This window comes from Danio aesculapii, chromosome 13 (assembly GCF_903798145.1).
Source record: "Danio aesculapii chromosome 13, fDanAes4.1, whole genome shotgun sequence".
Classification (NCBI taxonomy): domain Eukaryota; kingdom Metazoa; phylum Chordata; class Actinopteri; order Cypriniformes; family Danionidae; genus Danio; species Danio aesculapii.
This window is the reverse complement of record NC_079447.1, coordinates 33,837,188-33,858,970: the sequence shown is the minus strand read 5'-3', so window position 1 is coordinate 33,858,970 and position 21,783 is coordinate 33,837,188. Positions and strand designations below refer to the sequence as shown.

The 21,783-nt window shown below is 34.8% G+C and overlaps 1 protein-coding gene across 1 annotated transcript in view; it reads right to left on the bottom strand.

Moving 5' to 3' along the window:
* atp10d (ATPase phospholipid transporting 10D) overlaps positions 1 to 21,783 on the bottom strand; it is a 47,084-nt gene that overhangs the window by 22,922 nt on the left and 2,379 nt on the right. Inside the window, exons 2-10 of the mRNA XM_056470732.1 lie at positions 16,513 to 16,717; positions 14,619 to 14,704; positions 14,416 to 14,522; positions 14,180 to 14,311; positions 13,982 to 14,094; positions 9,782 to 10,034; positions 7,690 to 7,904; positions 6,685 to 6,861; positions 2,107 to 2,743 (exon numbers count right to left, since the gene is read on the bottom strand). Coding sequence (XP_056326707.1) covers positions 2,107 to 2,743; positions 6,685 to 6,861; positions 7,690 to 7,904; positions 9,782 to 10,034; positions 13,982 to 14,094; positions 14,180 to 14,311; positions 14,416 to 14,522; positions 14,619 to 14,704; positions 16,513 to 16,717 — 1,925 coding nt within the window. The remainder of the gene's footprint in view (positions 1 to 2,106; positions 2,744 to 6,684; positions 6,862 to 7,689; positions 7,905 to 9,781; positions 10,035 to 13,981; positions 14,095 to 14,179; positions 14,312 to 14,415; positions 14,523 to 14,618; positions 14,705 to 16,512; positions 16,718 to 21,783) is intronic.

The window sequence follows — 21,783 nt, the reverse complement described above, 5'->3', positions numbered from 1 at the left end:
TTTCATCTGGTTCCATAACTCAGAGCAAATATGCATCAGTTAAAATAATTTCCCCCTCTCTCTTATAGACTTAATTTCAGAATAGATTTAAAATATTATTACTTATCTATACAGTAAATCACTAAATGGTCTAAGACCTCAATACATTACAGATATGCTCACTGAATACAGATCACTCAGATCATTAAGATCAAGTAAATTAGAAATTCCAAGAGTTCAGTCAAAGCAGGGTGAATCGGCCCTCAGCTACTGTGCCGCCACTGCTGGAATCAGCTTCCAGAAATGATCAGATGTGCTCCAACATTTGGCACATTCAAATCAAGACATAAAACACATCTGTTTAGCTCTGCTTTTACTAAATAAGCACTGTGCTACGTATGACAGATCGCACTATTATGTCTCTCTTTAATTTTTGATTCATGTTTTAACACACTTTAATCAGTTTTTAATCATTTTTATTCTTTGTTTTTATTTCTTTTACTTGTTTCTTTTATTCTTGTTTATGTAAAGCACTTTGAATGACCATTGTGTATAAAATATGCTAATTGTGCTAATACACTTGCCTTGCCTTAATTTTACACATGTACACTTTTTTTGGCATTTGTTTCAAATTATAGGGTCAAAGAATAACTGTACAATTTAAATTTCATTATTATTAAATGCTTAATTAATTTTAAGCAAAAGTATACTGGTGTGACACCATTTTGAACCTAATCAGCCCAAAATGAAGTTTGTTTGGAACTTTAGGAGATCAAAACAGGCTTTCAGATTTTCAAAATGCATTGCTAATCTCTCTTTAATTAATGCAGAGCTTAGTTTTTAACAGCAGATGGTACTGCATGCTTTACAAACAGCCATACTCTGCTTGAATCCAATTTAAAAGGGCACCTATTTTACCCCTTTTACAAGATGTAAGATAAGCCTTTGGTGTCTCCAGAATGTGTCTGTTTCAGCTCAAAATACCCATTAGATTATTTATTATAGCCTCCAGAATCTGACCTTTTTGATGTCTGAGTACAATGTAGCTGTTTTTGTAACCTGTTGCTTTAAATGCAAATGAGCTACTTCTCCCCACCTATTGTTCCCATGTGCATGTCTGCTTCGCCTGAGTTATGTCAGATAAACAGCAGTTAGTGATAGAGACAGACACGAATTAAGCTGAAATACAGCTCATTAGTCAAAAATACCAGATAAGTTTATTTGATGTATTTGTGGTGGAGATTATTCAAGCCTTTCTGAAATGATGAGTCTCACACAAATGCAGTTTGCAGTACACACACACATGGTTTACTTGCACCATGCGGCTGTGGTGATTATTTCGGTTAAGAAATACATGGCGATTTTACTGTCTTTATTACAAACATGCAGTTTAAAAACGTTTTAAACTTATAAAATAATTATTAAGGAGCAGCTGATCACAGAGAGTTGTGAAACATGGCACCTGTCAATCAATTCGATGGGCAGGGAAAACTGCCCTTCTATGTCACAATGTGGTGGGCCTTAAAATCACTGGGATTTGGGTCCTATGTTAACGTCAGGAAATTTTATATAAAATTTTATACGTCAGGTTTATATCACTCCAATATGACATTGGACACACTATACCAACACACAGTTCTGTCCAAACAGCTTACAAAAGTTGATTTTCATCATAGGCACCCTTTAAACGAAATGCACAAGTGCTCTTCCTCGTCAGCATTTGAGTATACAGTTAAAAACTAGCCTACAGCGCCATCTGCTGTTAAAAACGAAGCTCAGAATCGATTCAAGAGAGAATAGTGATGCATTTTGAAAATTCTCGAATTCTCGTACAATTCTTTGCCACAGATCTAAGTATCATCATTAACAGATGACGTCATAACTGTTATTTTTCTTTCTTCGGTTGTTTATCTAAACCCCACTTATTGTGGGTGGTGTCAAGATGCTAGCTAAGAGTTTACCAGTGCAAGTATTACATTGAAAAAAATCTTTTTAGATTAAAGATCTTTACTTTGTATATTACCAGTATTACCTTAAACCTAACACTTGGTAACATCTAAAGTGCTGATGTTTTGGGGTTCTGTGATAAAAAATATTTTAGTAAAGCAAGATCATCACCTCACATACCTTGTTTAGCCAGCTCCATAATGACATTATCGGCTCCTTTTGTATAAACCACCACCTCTCCAGTGAGGGGATGGCGCACCACCACAGACATCCTCTTGCGGGCAGAATGAAATGGCAGTACGTGCAGCAGAGAGATAGACAGCGGCCCGGTGCCAGGAATGGCCACAAGGACTTGCTCTGGGGACCGGCCCAGCAGAGTGCACCCATATGCTTTTGCTGCTTGCACCAATGCCGCCTCATCGGGACTCTCCGCCTCATACAGTAACTCTTCTTCCTCATCTTCATCATCGCTCTCAGACTCATCTGCAGCGCTATCTTTGGCTTGTTTTTCATCCTCTGCATCCTCACCCCATGCCCCACTGGACGACAAAGCAGAAGTGATGAGAGCTGGCGGAGTGTCTGATGGGGTGCCAGAGAGTTTGGCAGGTGACTCTAAGGGTGTGACGGGGGTTTGTGGGTTGCTGTTTGGGAAGTAGGAAGCCGAACGCCCCCGGGTGAAGAGTTTTTTGGTTAGGCTAGGAGGAGTGTCTGTGTTTGGATTTGGTGAATGGGGAAAGCGGGGCAGACTCAGCTTCTGAAACATGGCCTTCATCTCCTCTAAAGAGCGCAGCGGGGTGCGAACCACAGGCATCTGAACCTAGTACAAAAGAGTATTATTGCTGCGCACAGAAATACACATACAAGTATCGCTTTACATCACGGATCACTATCACAAGCCATATACAGGGCTACACTGGATTTTTATGACTACACATAGACCCTTTATAAAAAGAACAGTAATTTCACTGCTTTGGTTTATTCACAAAGTTGGTGCTCTTGGTTCGCTTGTTCTGAAACAAATAAAAATAATACATTAACACTGGCTTACTTAGAGCTTGCATTGGCAGTTTTGAAAATTCCAAAACCAAAGACATAAGAAAAACTTAAAGTGACTTAAAGCAAGAGTGCTAATGAGGATGATTTTTAGGATGCTTTCCTAAAAAGAGTTTTAAATGTCCCCCAAAAATTGTGAGGAGTCACTCTAGTTACAAAAATGAATGAAACAGATGCTAGAATACCATTTGAATAATCCATATAATCGCATAAATCAAACATTATTCATTATTTCTTTAATTAAAGGCTAACAGCTATGTTTCTACCATTATACAAGCACCACTTCATGTCAAAAAGTGCATTTACATTTTCATTCAGACCAATACAGAGGTTAGAAAGGGTTAAGGAAAACTTAAAGTAACAGTTCACCATTTACTCGCACTCAATTGACCCTTTGCTAAGCCACACCTGAAAATCGCTACACACCAATCGTGGCTCAGCAACCATAGCTATGCGCAGGAGGTCTGTCATGCTTTCGAGTCACAAGCCAAAGCGTTGTGCATATGGATTGTGAAATCTGATACCCAGTATCCTAAAAGTTTGGACAGGGTGGTGGAGTTTTTTTCCCTTTCCAAAACCTAAAACCTAAGGGGAGAAATGCCAGCGTGGATCAAGCTGTGTGAGGGGTGCTAAAAGAGCGGAGTTAAGTTGGCTTTGTTTTCGATATTCCTAACACGGCAATAACTCACACACCTCTTACCATGAAAATATCTAAACTGTGTTTCCTACAAAAAAAATCCACTGGATATTATGAGCACTGCTTCGTTTAAGCCCTCGGAATAGCAGTAAGAGTGAGCACAATCCATTCATTTTTCCATCTGTTTCAAGCTACGGATATTTGAAACTACATATCAACAGAACAAAAGCAAGATGCAATCACAAACTGAGCACTTGCGATCAATATACTTCACCCGCAGCTGTTTTTCAGTCATTTATAACCCCCATGTCCATGTCAAAGCTACAATTCACAGATGTTTTCGTCTGTCTTTTGTAGATTTAGTCATTGGTGAAGACGTTATAGCGGGTTAGTGTCTGCTTTTATATTTGGCGTCGAAATTATATTCGCTGGTTGGAAAAATCTATTTGTTCACTTCTGCTATTCATACTTTGATTTGCATTTTAATGTATTTATTTTTTCCACTTAACTGCAGATTAGAATAGAAACGGTATAAAGAGCCCACAAACATATTGACAGTTATAGACACTGTACATTGTTATAGGTCAATGATGCTAATATTCGGCACAAATCCATCAATTTCCCCTTTCTGGCCTGTTCTTTCCATGAATGAAATATGTTGAAGCACTGTCCATGCGTGTTTCCTTGTCGGTTAGTAACGCTATATTTTATTGCACAACAATTAGTCTAAGGCTTTCTGGCTAAAAACAGGGAAATCACAGTTTAACTTGTTATTATTGGATTATTTTTAAATTTCACCTATCCAGCTGTGCATGAGCTGTGCATGAAGTTGTTGAATGATCAGTGTATGAGGCGGCTAGGCTAACCTAGCTTCAATTTTGATTCAATTATTTTAACTATTATCATTTGCGTATTATGTCATGAATATACTCCTGTAATGCATACTACAGTCATTTTTTTTGTCTGGCTTTCTTGGATATCTCACCTGTTCACCAAAAATGACTAATTATATCCCTTGGAATGTTTGACACCGGCGCACACTTATTGAAATAGACATGCCAGGCATGAAAGCTTGACAGGCGTAGCAAAAGTAACTAAGGATGGCAGGGCTTAGCGAAGGGTCAAGTGGTTCTAAACTTTTATGAATGTCTTTTTCCTGTTATTATTTCTAACATTTCTCTTTTTGTGTTCAACAGAGGAAAGAAACTCAAGCGGGTTTGGAAAGTAAGCAGGTAAATAAATGATGACATATTTTTCCTTTTTAGTTGGACTTTCCCTTTAAGTCAGGGATGTCCAAACTTTCCTGGAGGGCCGGTGTCCTGCATAGTTTAGCTCCAACTTTCTTCAACACACCTCCCTAGAAGTTTATAGAATACCTAGAAAGAGCTTGATTAGCTGGTTCAGGTGTGTTTAATTGGGGTTGGAACTAAAAAATGCAGGACACCGGCCCTCCAGGAATGAGTTTGGTCATCCCTGCTTTAAGGAAACTATCCCAAACTCCACAGCTTTTATGATGTATATTTTTCAACAGAACTTAACAAACATCCAAACCAATGCTGTGTGCTTGAACAAATTAACTAGCAATTTATTATAATTTTAAATAAATTTGCTACAATTTCAAAAAAAAAATGTTTTCACATTGTCATTATGGGGTATTGTGTGTAGAATTTTGAGGAAATAAATGATTTTAATCCATTTTGGAATAAGGCTGTAACATAAAAAAATGAATCAAATGGATAAAGCATTACAGAGCTCTGGGTTGCACAACTAAACCCTCTACAAGACGAGTCTTATGCTTAAGCACACAAACATACAGTAAATGGTAACAGGTCTGTTTCTGTCATTATACTGTACAAGCACCACGTCAAGGCAAAAAGTGCATTTACATTATCATTTAGACCAATACTAAGGTTAAAATGAGATTGTATGCATTATTATGCAAACTTAAAATAAGCATTTTATGTGTATTAAAAAAATCTAAATAAAATCACATTAAATTATTATTATTTTTATCTTTACACTGGTGTTGTTGCAATTAATAATAGGATAGTTCTTCCAAAACTGAAAACTCTGTCATCTTCATACTCACTCTTTATTTGATGTTGAACACAAAAGAAAATATATTGAAGCAAGCTGGGAACCTGCAACCATTGACTTCCACAGTACTTGCTTTTCCTACTATAGATGTCATTTACCGGTTTTCAGCATTCTTCAATATATCTTCTTTGTGTTCAACAGAAAAAAATACTTTTCTTTCCTTAATTTCCTATCTGCTTGTTTTTTTTTCTTTGTAGCAGTTACAGTACATCAAAGGATATGACCCCTCTTTTAGTTTACCCAACTGCAACTTCCTGAGGAACACAGTTCTTTTGGTTGGGTCACACCTATGAGTTTCAGTAGACCATTTAGATCTTTAGGTCTTGTTTACATATGAAAGAGAAAGAGATGGTGTTAAAGAAAGTTAAATTAGGGGTCTCTTAAAAATAGTTGGAAACTACCGCTCTAAAATATGTTGAGATGTGTAACATCATGTCCCAACTACACACGACACAATGTTATGCTGGGATCAGTGATAAAAGCTATATTTCTCTGTTATAAGTTGCTTTACAGTTGCTTTATTTTTAGAAAATGTTTCTATTTCTGCGACATCATGGCTGGAACAACAGCATAAGCTACTATGACAAAGATTATGGGCTTTATTCAGTGTTAAATGTTACAACTGTGAGTCAGAAGCATATTTTAAGTGACATTTATAGCTACACTAAAAGTGCCAGCAGATAGTTTAACTTTGATATAAAAAAAAGGAAATATGAAATGCAAAACTTTTATTAATATTAAGGAGGTTTAACATTTATTTATTAGATTATAAGCCTGTCTATTTCATTAGGAGGGCAGAGCACTATTCTCTGGTATTTAAATGTTTCTGTCATGTCACATCTGATGCAGACAGGCATATTAATTGTTGCTGGAATCTTGCCACTTGCTGTTTGGACATGGTGTAAACATGGTGGATGATTCATCACAATTTCAATACTATAGCTGAACATCAGGAAATATATGTATCATACCACATGTCTTGGCTGAGAGGGTGAAGAAACGACTACGGTGTTGCAGACTGTCAGAGCAAGAAAGAAGTCCAGGATAAGTGAGATTTCAGAAGCGTCCGGCTGGAGAGGAGAACGCATGGGAGATGACAGTGTGCTGAGCTTCACATGAAGCTGAGGGTCTGGAACAACAGCACACTCCTGAGGAGAAAACCACAATTAAATCGATCACGTTCTCCTCTCTCTGCTTACCATACTTTTTTACTCTACTGTCCTGTCAAATTAAAGGTATAAAACCCCCTAAAAATTTATATTGAAAAAATATAGGCTAATATATGTTTACTTATATTATAGACAATGCCCTAGCCATTATTTTAATCAAAAGAGAGATGTAGACTTGTTATTCAAGCATAAAAGGAACAGTCTTCAAATATTGATAGTTCTGTGAGTTTTCTTGGCTATGTTTGGGATCATTGTCCTGCTGAAATGTCCACCCTGATTTAATCTTCATCATCTGGTAATGTAGGTGTTGAGACTGAAGTAGCTAATATTCATTAACACTGACAAGAGGCAGGGTTGCTTTCTAATTACTGAGAGATTTTAGCTGCTGTCTGGTCTTTTCATGTCTTTTTACACCTTCTTTTCGTCATGTGTTCAATACTTTTTTCCTCTTTGTCATTTAATTTTATTAAACACAACTTAATTTATAAACAAACTAGTTTGGTTTTCTTTGTATTTGTGAATTACTTTGGTTGTTACTGACATCTGGTGAAAATTTCAAGTTAACAGCACCTTCAAAAATAATTTGTCTTTTTTCAACCCACTGTATTCGTTTTTGCAAAATTTCCACGTTTCCATTAAGGGCTATTTTGAATTCATAATTTCAATTTGCATAATTTGAAGGGTAATGGAAATACTTTGGGCCTGTTTGTCTGTGTAGCTATAATATTAATAGATGACTAATACAGAGAGTAATAAAGCAATAAAGACATGGGAAGGTACACCTGCACAGAGAATGTCTCTTCTCACCATGGTGCTGCTGAAGGCTCCGGTTGCGTGTCGGCGGAGCGTGTCGTGGACTGAGTGTGTGTCAGACTCGGCTGTGAGGGTATTGAGGGAAACCGAACTGCGATTGCAGCTGAGTGATTTACAGCTCAGAGATTTCTTGCTAGTGCGTGACCTCAGGGTGAGAGAGCGATCGATATCCCCACAGGCCTGATCCTCATACTGTTCCAGAGATACCGCTGATGAGTAACACACACACACACACACACACAGACATGAGCGTGAGACTATTATAACAGAAATCCTTCACCATTCATATCTGATATACACCAGATCACTAGTGCAGGGGTTTCTAAACGCCCTGAAAAATAATGATCTTTCTAAAATATAATCTACTTGTGAATGGATATATAGGAAATTAAACATAACTATTGGTAAATGTTTAAAATGTAATAATGTATGATTATTTTAAATCATAATGATAAGTTTGACATTGTCAATAACAGTTTCAAGGGTAATGGAAACACTTGATGTGTTTGTGTGTCTGTGTAACTAAGTAATAAATTAATAAACACATGGGAAAGTACACCTGCAACACAGAATGTTTTGAATATTTTATATTATAATGGGTGTTGCACATTGAAATTGGAATGTCAAACTTAATATAACTAATAAAAAAAAATTATAAACTATTACAAGAACACAAATTTTTAACACATTTACCAAGAGTTGTGATTATAGTATGATATTAACAACCACAATTAACTATGCAACTGAATGTTTTAAATCATATTGTTAAATTTGACATTGTCAATATCAGTTTAAAGGGTAATGGAAACGCTTGATGTGTTTGTTCATCTGTGCAACTAAAATATTAGTAGATGACTAAAATAGAGCGTGATAAAGTAATAAAGACATGAGAAAGTACACATGCACCACGGAAAGTTTTGAATATGTTGTACTATAATGGGGGTTGCACACATTGAAATTATGTCAAACTGAACAATCATATAAAATGTTAATAAATTATTACAAGAATAATAATTGTAAACACATTTACCAAGAGTTGCGATTGTAGTATCACATTAACAACCACAATGAACAGTGCAATTAATTATTTTTAATCATGTTAAGTTTGACATTCTTCAAAATCGTTTTGTAACATATTTGACCAATAATCACATCATAAACCTTTAAGGGAAACTTGGAGAAATTGTGATTGAATAAATAAACAATGACAATGTTCAAATGACAATGAATAAATCAGTTATTCAATTCAATCAATCTGATTAATCAATTTATGAATGTTAAGTTTGAGAGCAGAAAAAAACATTCTGTTATAACTTTAAATCAACTACATTTTGTAAATGCATTAAAATGTATATTCAAATCAATCAATAAATAAAACCAAATATTCCATAATTTATGCATCTTCCAATTTATGAATGAATTGATCAATTCATGAAAGTCAAGCTCAAAAGCATGTAAAAACATCTTTAACATTAAACACGATTATAGCTTCTTCATGAAAATCAACTACAAAATTGGGTAAATGGGTTAATATTACTGTTAAAATAACTATTTGTTTACTTGCGCATCTAAACATGGTAAGTTTGACTAACCTAATTTACATAATTTAATACGTTAAAATTATTAATATGAAAACAAACAAACAATTAAATATTCATCTATTTATATAATAGATTGTTAAATCAAATACTATTAAAAGTATGCATCCTGAAACTACACATTTATAATGCATGTAGTCACTGACATTATCTTCAGCAGCTATGGCTCTAAAACTCTAATGGTGGATGGCTGCTTCTCACTCAGGGCTGTCTATGCTAATGAAGGTGAGTAATGGGTGGGAATTTCCCCCTCTGATGACATGTACAAAGGAAGAATGTCAATCAAAGTGTTTCTGCAGACTGTTTTTTAATCAAGAGTGACTATAAAAAATATAGAATTAATTCGTTTTTACCATCTGAGGTTGGCTATATTCACACACTGCATAATAGGTCCCCTTTAGAGGAAAACAATTATCCTTTTTCTTCAGAAATGGCACATGCACAGGATCAGTGTGATGTATTTGAATGCTGTTGTGAAGCACACTGACCGTTCTCATGGTGTGGATACTCTGTTCCTGCAACGGTGCAGCGGCGGAACAGCATGCGGTTCTCAGTGAGGGTCCCTGTCTTGTCGGAGAACAGGTACTGGATCTGCCCCAGATCTTCTGTTATGTTCAATGCTCTGCACTGCACTCCAGTGTCCAATACTGGGTTATACAGATCTAAATCATTCTGAATAAAATAAATCTGTCCCAGCTTCACTATCTCTATCGACACATAGAGGGAGATGGGAATCAGCACCTAAAACACAGAGAAAAATGTACATACTTCAATAAGCTTATAAATGACACAAGACTGGTTTTGTGGTCCAGGGTCACATTTCTAATATTTTAAAGCGTTTTAGTTACTTCACTCCCTTAGTCCAGACTGAAACATAGAGGGGACAGAGCTTTCGGTGTGGCAGGTATGCGTTTATGCAACACTTTTTACATTTATTCAGTTGTTTCTCTTATCTCTATATTTTTATAATATGTCTCTATATTTTACTCTGTCTTATGTACAGCAATACTAAGAATAAATATATAATAAAATAATAAATAAAAAATATTGGGGTGAATAATGCTTTTATGTTCTAATGTTTTATTTTTTATTTGAATTATGTATTAATAATTAAAGTTGACTAAGATTAATACATGGAATGTCTTGCTCACTCATATAGTTAACTAATGCTAACAATCTCAACTTTGCCGTAAAGTTGCATTTGCATAATATATGGGTAGTTAAAAACTTTTTTCTAAAACACTACTTTTGAAGCTTTTTATTGTATTTTGTCTGATGTTTGAGAAACATAAGGGGTCATTAACTTTTAATTATTTTACTATTTTCTTTTTTTACTGAACTGTACCGTCAAAATGTCCAATAGTGTGACATTTACAACAAAAAACTACTTTTAATAATATACAAATAGTGTGAGAGCGATTCATCTTCATTGTTGAACACTTCGTATAGAGTTTCATATAGAGATACTTATTTTATATGAAATTATGAATAATATTATTTCTCAATGGACTTGATGGACATTTCCAACAAAGGGGCACTAAAGCCTGTCACACTAAAGCCTGATTTATACTTGATGCATTTGCTGGTTCACATTAGCCGTGTGCTCTTAATCGATGTCGTGGGTGCGAGTTACATGATTTCGGCTGGCGGAGCGCACAAATTTCAGCGCATTTAATTTGAGTTGAATATGAAACACTTTGAAGAGATTTTCTCTGAAAAAGGTACGCTTGTACAGACATCTTTATGATCCGTCCATGCATGATCATGGGATAATCAGATGACCAATATTTATTGGCTAGAAACAGCTGTGGGAACGGAGGAATGTTTTTGTTAAAAAGTTTAGAAAAACTTGAAGGATAAGTTTGTTAAAACCAAAAAGAGAGGCCGTGCATGGCAAAAGTGGAGACCCAGTTGGTTTTAATAAACAATGACAGAATATGTTCTTCCACCATTCATAGGTTTAACACTGATGTATATATTACAAATTTAAATTTAAAACGATTTAATAGTTACAAAACTAAAATGAAGTAACAAATTATTTCTTTGATAACTAGAAAAGAATATTTGAACCATTCGGTTTACAATATCCTGATGCCTCTTTTTAGGTTTTTATTGGTGATAATTTTCAGGAACATTGGACCATTGTTGCCTTTTTAGCATATCCGCAGAGGACACAAACTAGTCAGTGAATTGTGGGGCGGGTTAAATCAAAAAAAAAAAAAAAAAAGTCTGTATTTTTTTAGTAAGAGTACTTTTTTTGCTTTTATTCTTGCCATAATAAAAATATATTTATAGAGCAACTCATGTTCTGTTGTCATTGATACTTAACTTTAATAAGTAGAACTGTCCAAGATATGAACAAAAGCAAGTGATGCATTAAAGTTTGATTAAAAAAAAATCTTGAATGGTTATAAAAATCTTTATAATCATTAAAATAATTTATACAAAAATAATAAAATAATTTATTTAAAAATCTTGAATGATATTAATGATTTGATGTAGTTCCGGAAAAATCCTACTTCTGTTTATCTGTCTGACTTTAAAGTGGGTTTCATTTTAAAGAACGACGAACGCGTCACGTATAAAAGCCTCGTCCATTTCGTGAGGTGCACACGCAGTCAGTGGAGGTCCATGATGTGACAGCAGGCGAATTTATATAAATCAGCCTTAAAGGATGACAAAACCTCATTTTATAGTGGTTCAAAAAACAAATGTAAGAAAATTCTGAGACAAAATTTTGCACATCATGGGCTTCAGTCGCATCATCTTGAGTTCTAAAACTAATTAAAGTTTTCAGTGGAATTGCCTATTTAAAATGACCATACAGTGTCACACCACACTTTGAAAGGATTTTATCTCGACTAGATTATTGTAATGCCCTCTATGTGGATATTAGCCATGTCTCTTTTACTCGTCTGCAGATGGTGCAGAATGCTGCTGCTTGTTTGCTGACAGGGACACGCAAATAGGAGCACATTACACCCATATTGTTTTCTTTGTATTGGCTTCCTGTACAGTTTAAGATTGTAGTATTGGTGTTTAAATGCCTAAATGAACTAGCACCAAGTTACTTGTCTTCATTAATTCAATTGTACACTCAAACAAGGGCACTTAGATGTGCTGATCGGCTACTTTTGGCTATTCCACGCACAAGGTTAAAAGCCAGGGAGGACCGTGCCTTTGCAGTGGTGGTCCCCAAACTCTGGAATAATTTGCTTCTCCATGTTAGGCAGGCCACAACCCTTTCTGTTTTTAAATCTAGTTTTAAAACCCAGTTTTACTCTTTGGCTTTTAATACCATATGAGAGTCTCATGTCTGTTGTATTTGTCCTTTGTTTTAGATGGTGTATGTGTGTACAGCACATTGGTAAGCACTTGTTGTTTTTAAAAAGTGCTTTATAAATAAACATTGACTTGACACCAGAGGACACGTTTCCAGTGGATGAAAAAAATGGCCATTTACTAAAATAGCCACTTTAAAAAAGTCTAAGGTATCATTAATTGTATTTTTAATTTATGAGATGTAATATATTGAGAATGTCACACCATGGGGCCATTTTGAGACTTGGCTCAATAATGTAAAAAATATAATAACAAAGCAACATTTATAACAAGCAGTCCAAGAAATGTTTAACCATTTACAGCATTTCAAATGATGACAATACTAATTACATTCATTTTTGTCATGTGTGACTATTATGAGTGATTGTTGTGGTGTAGTGTGTGTGGTGTTTTTCTTTCTTTCTTTCTTTCTTTATCTCTGTCTCTCTCTCTCGCTTTCTTTCATTCTGTTTCATTATTCGCAGGTGCATTGCGGATTAAGGCGGATCGTGATTGGTGCTTGGATTGGCGGTGGCTGTATTTAAAACCTCAAAGAGCATGGATTCAGCGGCTCCCCTCTCTCTCTCTAGATTCCCCGCTCGTTAATTCTCTGTGGAGATGTTACTTGAGCAAAGAAAATGAGTTATTGTTGCTGATGTCTCTTATATGACGTGTTGTGAGATGCCGATGTGAAGTTGTATATTCTAACCGGAGGAACCCAGTTTTCTGTCTACATGTCGATCTTGGAGCATGGTCGGGAGGTTTGGTGCCTTCAGTTTATTATTTTCGTTTTCTCCTGTGTTGTTAGTAGGAAGGTAAGTTTTTCTGCATTTTATTTTCTTATTTATTTTCCAGGGAAGTTTTCTCTAATTTAGTTAGTTTGGTTTATTGTCAATTGTCAACAACCCCTCCCAATGTTATTTTGCTTCTTATTTTCTGTAAACAGATCATATTTTTCATGGTTAATTCTCAGTGGTTTGTGTTTTGGTTTATATTTTGGGGAGAGGGAGCGCGGGGGCACCAGGAATTATATTTTTAATCCCTGTTATCTTGTTACATTTTGGTTAAACTTCTTTTTGATTAAGGATTTTTATTTTAATTCGTAATAATTGGGGGCTCGTCCGGGATATGAACCCGGGTCCTCTCGCAATAGTCCCGGGTCAATGCAGGTCAATGCAGTCACAAAGCCCGATTCATTCCCACTGCCACATATGGAAGACTGCATAGATCAACTCGGTCCTGCCAGATTCATAACAAAATTAGATCTTCTTAGGGATTGTGGCAAGTGGAAAATGCAATTTCATGACAACCTTAACAACCCAGCATGATGTTTGTGACAATGTCAGATATTACTCACTATAACTCACCTGCAGAACAATGATCATAGTCCAGAACATGTAAAAGGCCGCTAGTGCAGGGTGTGTGTTATCAGGAATCATGAAGATGGGATCCTCCAGCTCGCTCAACCAAAGACCGTGACCTAAACATCACAACCACATATTCACTAAACCCAAGGAAAGTTTATTCAAGTTTAAAAGCTGTCTGTGATTGACCGTGACACTGACCGATAGCAGCAATAAAGCACATGAGCAGCAGTAAAGCAACGCTCCAGAGGACGTCCATGTTGAGTCTGCGCTCCAGTTTACTTCTTTTATAGCGTGGCCCGCTGTTATTCTGCATCGCTTTTGTTTCATGACCTGCAGACACACACATATAAGCTCTTTTATTGCTCTTTATCTTTTAACAATAGTCTTATATCATATCTGAATTTGATCCCCGAGCACGAAGATGGGAAAGTGACCTGCATAGACCACAATGCCGATAACAGTCTCAGTGTTTCTCACAGTGCAGCTCCTCAGCAGCAGGTTTTCACTGTGAAGCCCAACACGAACTTTACCCGGATGCTCCCTGTGTATACGTCAAACAAAATATCACCATTGTGCTCGACAGAGAGTCTCGGGCTTCGTGTTTATCATTTACAAAAGCAGGTTATGGTTTACTCACATGAAGCCTCGGAAACGTCGCAGGTCATTGTTGGGATTTTCACACTCAATGCGGCTGCTGAAGTTTTCTGGAACAAATTCGGATCCCTAAGGGAGATCACATGGGCATAGACTTTAAACTAAATTTGCTCAATGAGGGCTTTCACAAAAATATTAATGCTAAACCATGTAAAAAGTGATTATGAAATCAAAAATTGACCACTGGTATTTTTTTATGGAACACTGCAGTACATATTATTAAAAATATAATTGTATTTCTTAATTTATGTGTCCCCAATTTTTCAATAAAATAAATTTCAATCTCTCTAAAAAAGTCTATTTTTCTTCTCTTATATGATGTATTTACTCCGGGTTTCTACAGGTTTCATCAAGTCAAATTTAAGATATAAGACAATTATAAAGGAAATTTCAGACTTACTCAAGGCTAAACGCTTCTCTAAGTTTTTTTAAGTTAAAACATTAAAAAAAATTCAAAGCAAATGTTATTGTAAGGAAGATAGTTAAACAATATAGCTAAATAATTAAAAGTATTGGTAAAAATACTTTTGTTAAAACTTTTATTGAGATGGAATATTAGTTATTGGATTAGTGTTTCTCCGATTGGGTATAGATTTACAAAGACCTAGGAAAATTAAGACCTTTTTAAAATGATTTAAGACTTGCAACACAATATTTCAGTGAATTTAAGACTTTTTAAGTCCCCACGGATACCCTGTTACTAGTGAGGGCTAGCAAACAACAACAATCCGATCATTTCCAAAAGAGAAAAATCAAGATTCGCTTGTTTAAAAAGCTGTTTCTTTCAGATGTCCATCGCAATAGGGAAGATTTTTGCAATTTTTGTTTTATGTTGACTTTTAGAATTTCAGCAATTATTAAAACTTTTTATCTCAAAACCTTATTTCTCATTTTCATAAAGACCACCCTACTTTGTGCCTCACACAAAAAAATCATCTTCTACATTATACATTACATTTAATTAAAGAAATAAACAGATTTAAAGGCAAGAAACACTGACCTTTAAAAATATAACAAATAAGCAAGTCTCATCTGACTGTAAATCACACACTATCTAAACTGTATTGAGACAATAAATTAAAAACAATCGTTTAACTAGTTCTAAGTCACTTTATAAGTACGTAATGCATACTTGTGATTATAAATATAAATATAGCTGAAAGCAGCAATTAAGGGGCCAGGCTGTTCTGAGTCAGAATGCCCAAAGCAGTCCAGAGGCAGAACGAGCACATTTGTTGATGCTGAAGAAGAATAATAATTATAAGAACGCTAATGGAAACAATAGGTACCTACGTAGCTTCGCTGCTATATATATATATATATATATATATATATATATATATATATATATACATAAATTGCAAACATAGTTTAGTTTAATCCTTTGAATCTAACAGTATTTAAAACAGAAGAAAGACTGAAATTGAAGTACACTGTAAAAAAGTTGAGTTTCACACAATCGATTTGTGTTAGGACAACATGAAGGAAATAAGTTAGTTTTTATAAATGTGAGTGAAATGTAAAACAATTAATCTGTCCCCCCAAAAAACTCAAGAATTTTGTTGTTTCATGTAATTTTAAATAAGTAGTTTGAAGAAACAGCAAACTTCATTTTCTGAGTATATAAAACAAAGCAAAAAATTTTAGCTGCATTTATTATAATCAACTTTTTAATGAAAAAAGTCAGGTCTTAAGTGAAACTGAAAGTAGCAGCCTATGTGAAGTGCACTACACAAACACACATTCAGCATGTTAACTAAATTAATAACTAAAAAAAAAGACACTTAGTTAAATAGGCAGCAGAACATTTTAAATAATCAGAAATGTTTCTTTTAGTCTGTAAAATATGGATCATTTATAGTGCTAAAGATGCTTACCTGGTGTGTCAGGTCGCGGACCACCTGCCTCTGTTTAAGGTTGGTTTCTCCATCCAGGTTGGCCGTCTCGATGTGACACACTCCGTTCGAATCAGATGAGTGCAACAGCACCATATCAGCAGGTATGATCTCATTACAGCAGAGACGAACCAAATCACCAACACACACCTCTGCCCAGCGACGCTCCACATATCTCTGCTGCTTCCTTCAAGACAAACACATAACAGAATTCAGCTACTCATATTTGAGACATTATGTAAAATGTGGACATAAACAGCTCTACAGAAAACATTCTGACTGTTCACCAAGGATGCAAGCATGACAGCCATGAAAAAAATTCGACATTTCTCAAAAGTAAATTCAATAAAAGGATATCTTGAATATTAGAAATTTCATCAAATATACAGTGATTAAATGTTAAATGATGATGGAAAGTGGTCAACTTTATAGTTAGTATGACTTTACTTTTGTTAGTTTAAGGGTCTGGTGAAGTGCTTTGATTATGCGGATTATTCGATGCTTGCTGTAATCTCAACTGAAACACAAAGACTGGGCAGGACATATAGTAGCAAACTATAGCAAACAAAAAAAACAGCCAATAGCATTTGTTTTATAACAGCTCTGCCAGTGAGAGTAGTTGAGATCAATCGCATCAAATGAAAAGCAAATGAGAAGCGCCTTGAAGGGACTGGGGAATGTCAGAAGATTTGATTGGTCCAAAGATTTGATGAGAAACTGAAGTATAAGGTGATGTCAAAAAATTGTTGGTCCATTTAGGTGGACTTGATAAATTGTAAGTTTTGGATGTTTATACCTTATAAATGCAATTTTTGTCACTGTTTAGAAGCACAGTAGGCAATAGATAGTCTCAAGATTAACACATTGATGCTAACATCTATACATCTTTATTTTTATTTCACACGCTTTTCAATGTCTATTTAAAGACAATTTTGCAATGTAAAATCTCAGTGTTATTTTAAAGCAGAGCTTCAGCCTTTAGTAACTGACACTATTAATACAAATACAAACAGAAAAAGATACCTAAACTAAACTTTGTAGATGCATTTTACAAATACAGCTGTTAAATGCTGTGTTTTCCCCATACATTTTAGTGTTTGTGTCCTGTTTATTTTATTAGCGCTAATTTTATATGAAAAATATAGATAAAAATGATTTACAATTGAGCCACTAAAATGTCATTCAGTGAACAATAGTTAATATAGAAAAGAGAAAAAAAAAATAAAAATCACAATATTCAATCATAATTTGATGACATAAAGGACCTCTATTTTAATGATCTAGGCGCAAAGTCTAAAGCGAATGATGCAAAAGCATTATGAGCGTGTCCGAATCCCCTTTTGCTATTTTAAGGACGGAAAAATACGCTCTGCTCATGTGCATGGTCTAACAGGGCTGTGCTTATTCTCTTAATGAGTTACAGGTGTGTTTTGAGCATAACCTGCACATTCCTTTTAAGAGTCAGTTGTGTCGCGCCATGGCACAGTTGCTATTTACATGAAAAACGTATCATCCTCCTGCGCGAGTATAAAGAACGAGCCTCCTCCATTCAGCCTCTTTACTTTCTTTTTCTCTTTACTTTTACTCTTTACTTTACTCCTTAACTTTTGTGGATAAGAGAACAGCATAAACTCACTCCACTGAGGACATCCATTAGCCTACATATTTAGTTTAGTTTGTTAAGAGCAAAAATTTGTTTCAAAACTATTTCTAAATTCAGTTCTAATTTCTAGTGTGGTCAAAAAACTGAGTTCTATCCAAACACACGCCCTATTCTTTTGCCCCATACAGTGACGCCTTATTGTACCCGGTGTATGATAGGGCCCTAAGACTAAGCACAGGTCAGAATAAGTATGGCATTTCATGCATTTACATATCTTGATATATTGTGCTTAATAAAGACAACTATTTATTTTCACATTCTTTTTTTAAAAGATCAGAGTTATTTGCATTTAAAATGCTTTATGTTTTTTAATAAGTACAGGTCAGAATATGACATTTCATGCATTTACATATCTTGATATATGCTTTCATTTATTTAAAACATCATGCATGAATACACTTTCTATCTATTACAGAATGCATTTAAATTCAATTTCATGCAAACACAAAAAAGGAGAAGTTACATAAATTCTCAGAAGGGTTTATTTTGTGATAATGATTGGCTAAATATTATCAGCATAAAAAAAAATGTTGGAATCTGTTTGCCAGGACCAACAAATGCAGTTTAAATTATTTGATGTTTGACTGCATGACTGACAAATGCAATCCGAATCCCTAAAAACTCTTCTATTATTAGTAAAAACAGCCCTCGCAGTATTGATGCCACTGAAAACCGGTCTTTCCAGTAATATAACTGGCTATTTGCAGAACCATTATGAAACAAAACAAAAAAATGTTCAAGCTATACCTGCCGCATCGCACATGACAAAAACATATACTCATTTCCAATGTCGCATTGTTTCTGTGCATTGATGTGCGACTTGACTTGAGCACAAAACCCATACAAATTCTAATATTACAGCTTTATGCCTACTGAGCTGAACACATGAGCTTCAATGCCATAGTAATCAAGCAAACGCTGCGCTTCAAGTTCACCCATAGCAACAGCGCCATAACAGTAAAACTAATATGACCCCCTGCGGCAAGACAATCACAGGGGAGCCTTTTAAAATGGAGCCACATTAACAGCTTAGTTACAGCCAGATGTCAGATAATTCAACATTGTGGTATAATATTTGTCAGGACATTAGAGCAGGAAAGCAAAATATAAACACTGAAATGCTGTCTATAGTAGCAACATGTGACAGACCCAAAACTATTCAGGCTATTTTGTTTACAGCAAAAGCATTGGAGTTATTATAAGTTTTTGCTTTATTTTTGTGTTATCACACTTTGAAAAAAATGACATTTATTTGATATTTGCACATACAGTACCATTTTTGTAAATTTGCACCACAGTTTTAACATATACAACTAAAATTATTGTTTTTTATTGTTGTTTAAATTAAACAGGTAAGATGTCCAATAAATCAGTAAACTGAAACTTCAGACGTTTTAAATGCCATATTCATATTTGGGGTGCGTTTCTGAAAACCATCGTTAGCCAACTATGGTCACAAGTTGTGTCGTTACAAACATAGTTTATTGATTTGGCATTTCCAAAATCCATCGTTCCAATGAACATTCGCAAACTACTATGCTTGCAACTACACCTCTGGAGCTGTAGTTAGAAACATAGTTCCTGGCTGTGCTCTATTCCTAGTTATCCCCTATGCCCTATTCTTTCAGAATATTCTAATATTTAAACTTGGAATGGTTTTTTTTAAAGCATTAAAGTTATCTCCTTTAGGTGTAATTTGCTTTCAAAGTGTTTTTACAGTTCTGTTTTAGCGATCTTCATGTTTACAATTGCGTTCCCTTGCACATTGAAAATATCATTTTGAACGCAGCCGTGGCTCATGATGAAAGCTATAGGTGACCTATTATTTAACAGTGGAATTTATGTTCTGTCTCCAAAGCTTGTTAAAACAAAACACATAGCATGCGTTAATCGTTTAAATTTATAGTAAGTTATTTATTAAGTATCTGTACTCTAGGCTATATGACAAGGGTCTGCTGGTTAGAACATTTCTGCAGTGGTTTGCATGCGTCAAATTGTAAAAGTAGACCTTTCAAAAAAATAAAATAAATAAACAATATCCTACTTAATAATAATAATAATAATAATAATAATAATAATTAAAATAAGGATTTTTTCATTTCCTAATAAATAATAAATATTACATTTCATTTCTTAATAAACAGCCTCATTATTTATTTATTTATTTATTTCTTTATTTATATGATCTATATATAATATTAGAATAAGTGTTAGCTTTTGTAAGAGATTTTATGTTTATTTAGAATAGAATATGTAATGTTCTCAATATCTGTAAAAAAACATAGGCCATATATGTTCCATTTACATATATTTCAATTAATATGGAAAATGAGTGCATGTTATTACCAAAAGACAATATAATATAAACAATATAATTTTCACAAAGAAATTATGGGGTTTTTCTCTAAAGAAGTTGTTACCACCCAGTTTAGAGTATCATTATTGGCGTTTTACGTTATAACTAACATGGTTCAAATGATGGATCTGCGACAGAGAAACTATGGGTTTTGGGAATCACTCGTCACTACATCATTCTTTTCCCAAACGATGCATCGTACTATGATAGTTCAGCCGTGAGTTATGTTGTTGTTTGGGAAACGCACCCCTGTATTCCATTAATAAATCCAATGTTACAATCTCATACATCTACATATTACACTTACATTTTGCTTGTTGCTAGCCATAAATTAGCAATGTTCATAATTTTAATTGATTGTGTGCCATTTTTTACAAATGAACAAGATTTATTCTGAAGTTTATTGTAAACTATTTGAATAAATGCTTTTTAAAATATGATATGATCAAGCACTGGATTCTTATTGGTTTCATTTAGTAACCAATATGACAAACATGCACATTAAATGAGTTATTTCCCACCAAGCAATTTAAAAGACAATCTAATAGCCATCCAAACAATGGCATCTTGGCTAAAACAAGGCTAAATTTGGGCTCTCACAGACACCTACCAATAGTCCAAAAATAGACAGGAATGACACTTGTGAAGCCTGTTTAATTAGTCTATTTGATGACTAGGCTATTTTGGGACTATTGCTAGATGTTTATTACATTTTTACTGACGGACCAAATTTAATGTTTTAGCCAAGATTTTTACATTTGATTGGCTATTACTTACTTGCAGGGCCGTTTATATCAAAGTTGATATTTAGCTGCACCATGTTGGTGTTTCGTAACATCTAATTTTCACGAGGTGGGTCGTTAGCCCAACGCTCAACCCCCAACCTGGAGGACCAGGACATACACTACGAACAATTTAGCTTACCCAATTCACCTATATCCACAGCCGGCCCTCCCGGCTAACTAAGCCGCTGGTTAGGGCCCCGCCACCACTAGGGGGCCCCCACAACCCACTAGCGGTGCAAGGCGTTTCCTTGCTGAAATCATTTTTATTTGCATTTTACAATTATTTTCATTGACGGTGCATTAGTACTTAAATATTTATACATTTTCACTTAAGATAAATTTTTTACGATCTTATAGAATCTTCAATCTGTTTGCTAAATTAATAGAATGTGTTTTAAACACTCCAGAGGGATGCAAAGTAGGAATCACTGGTCCCATTATTAAAGATT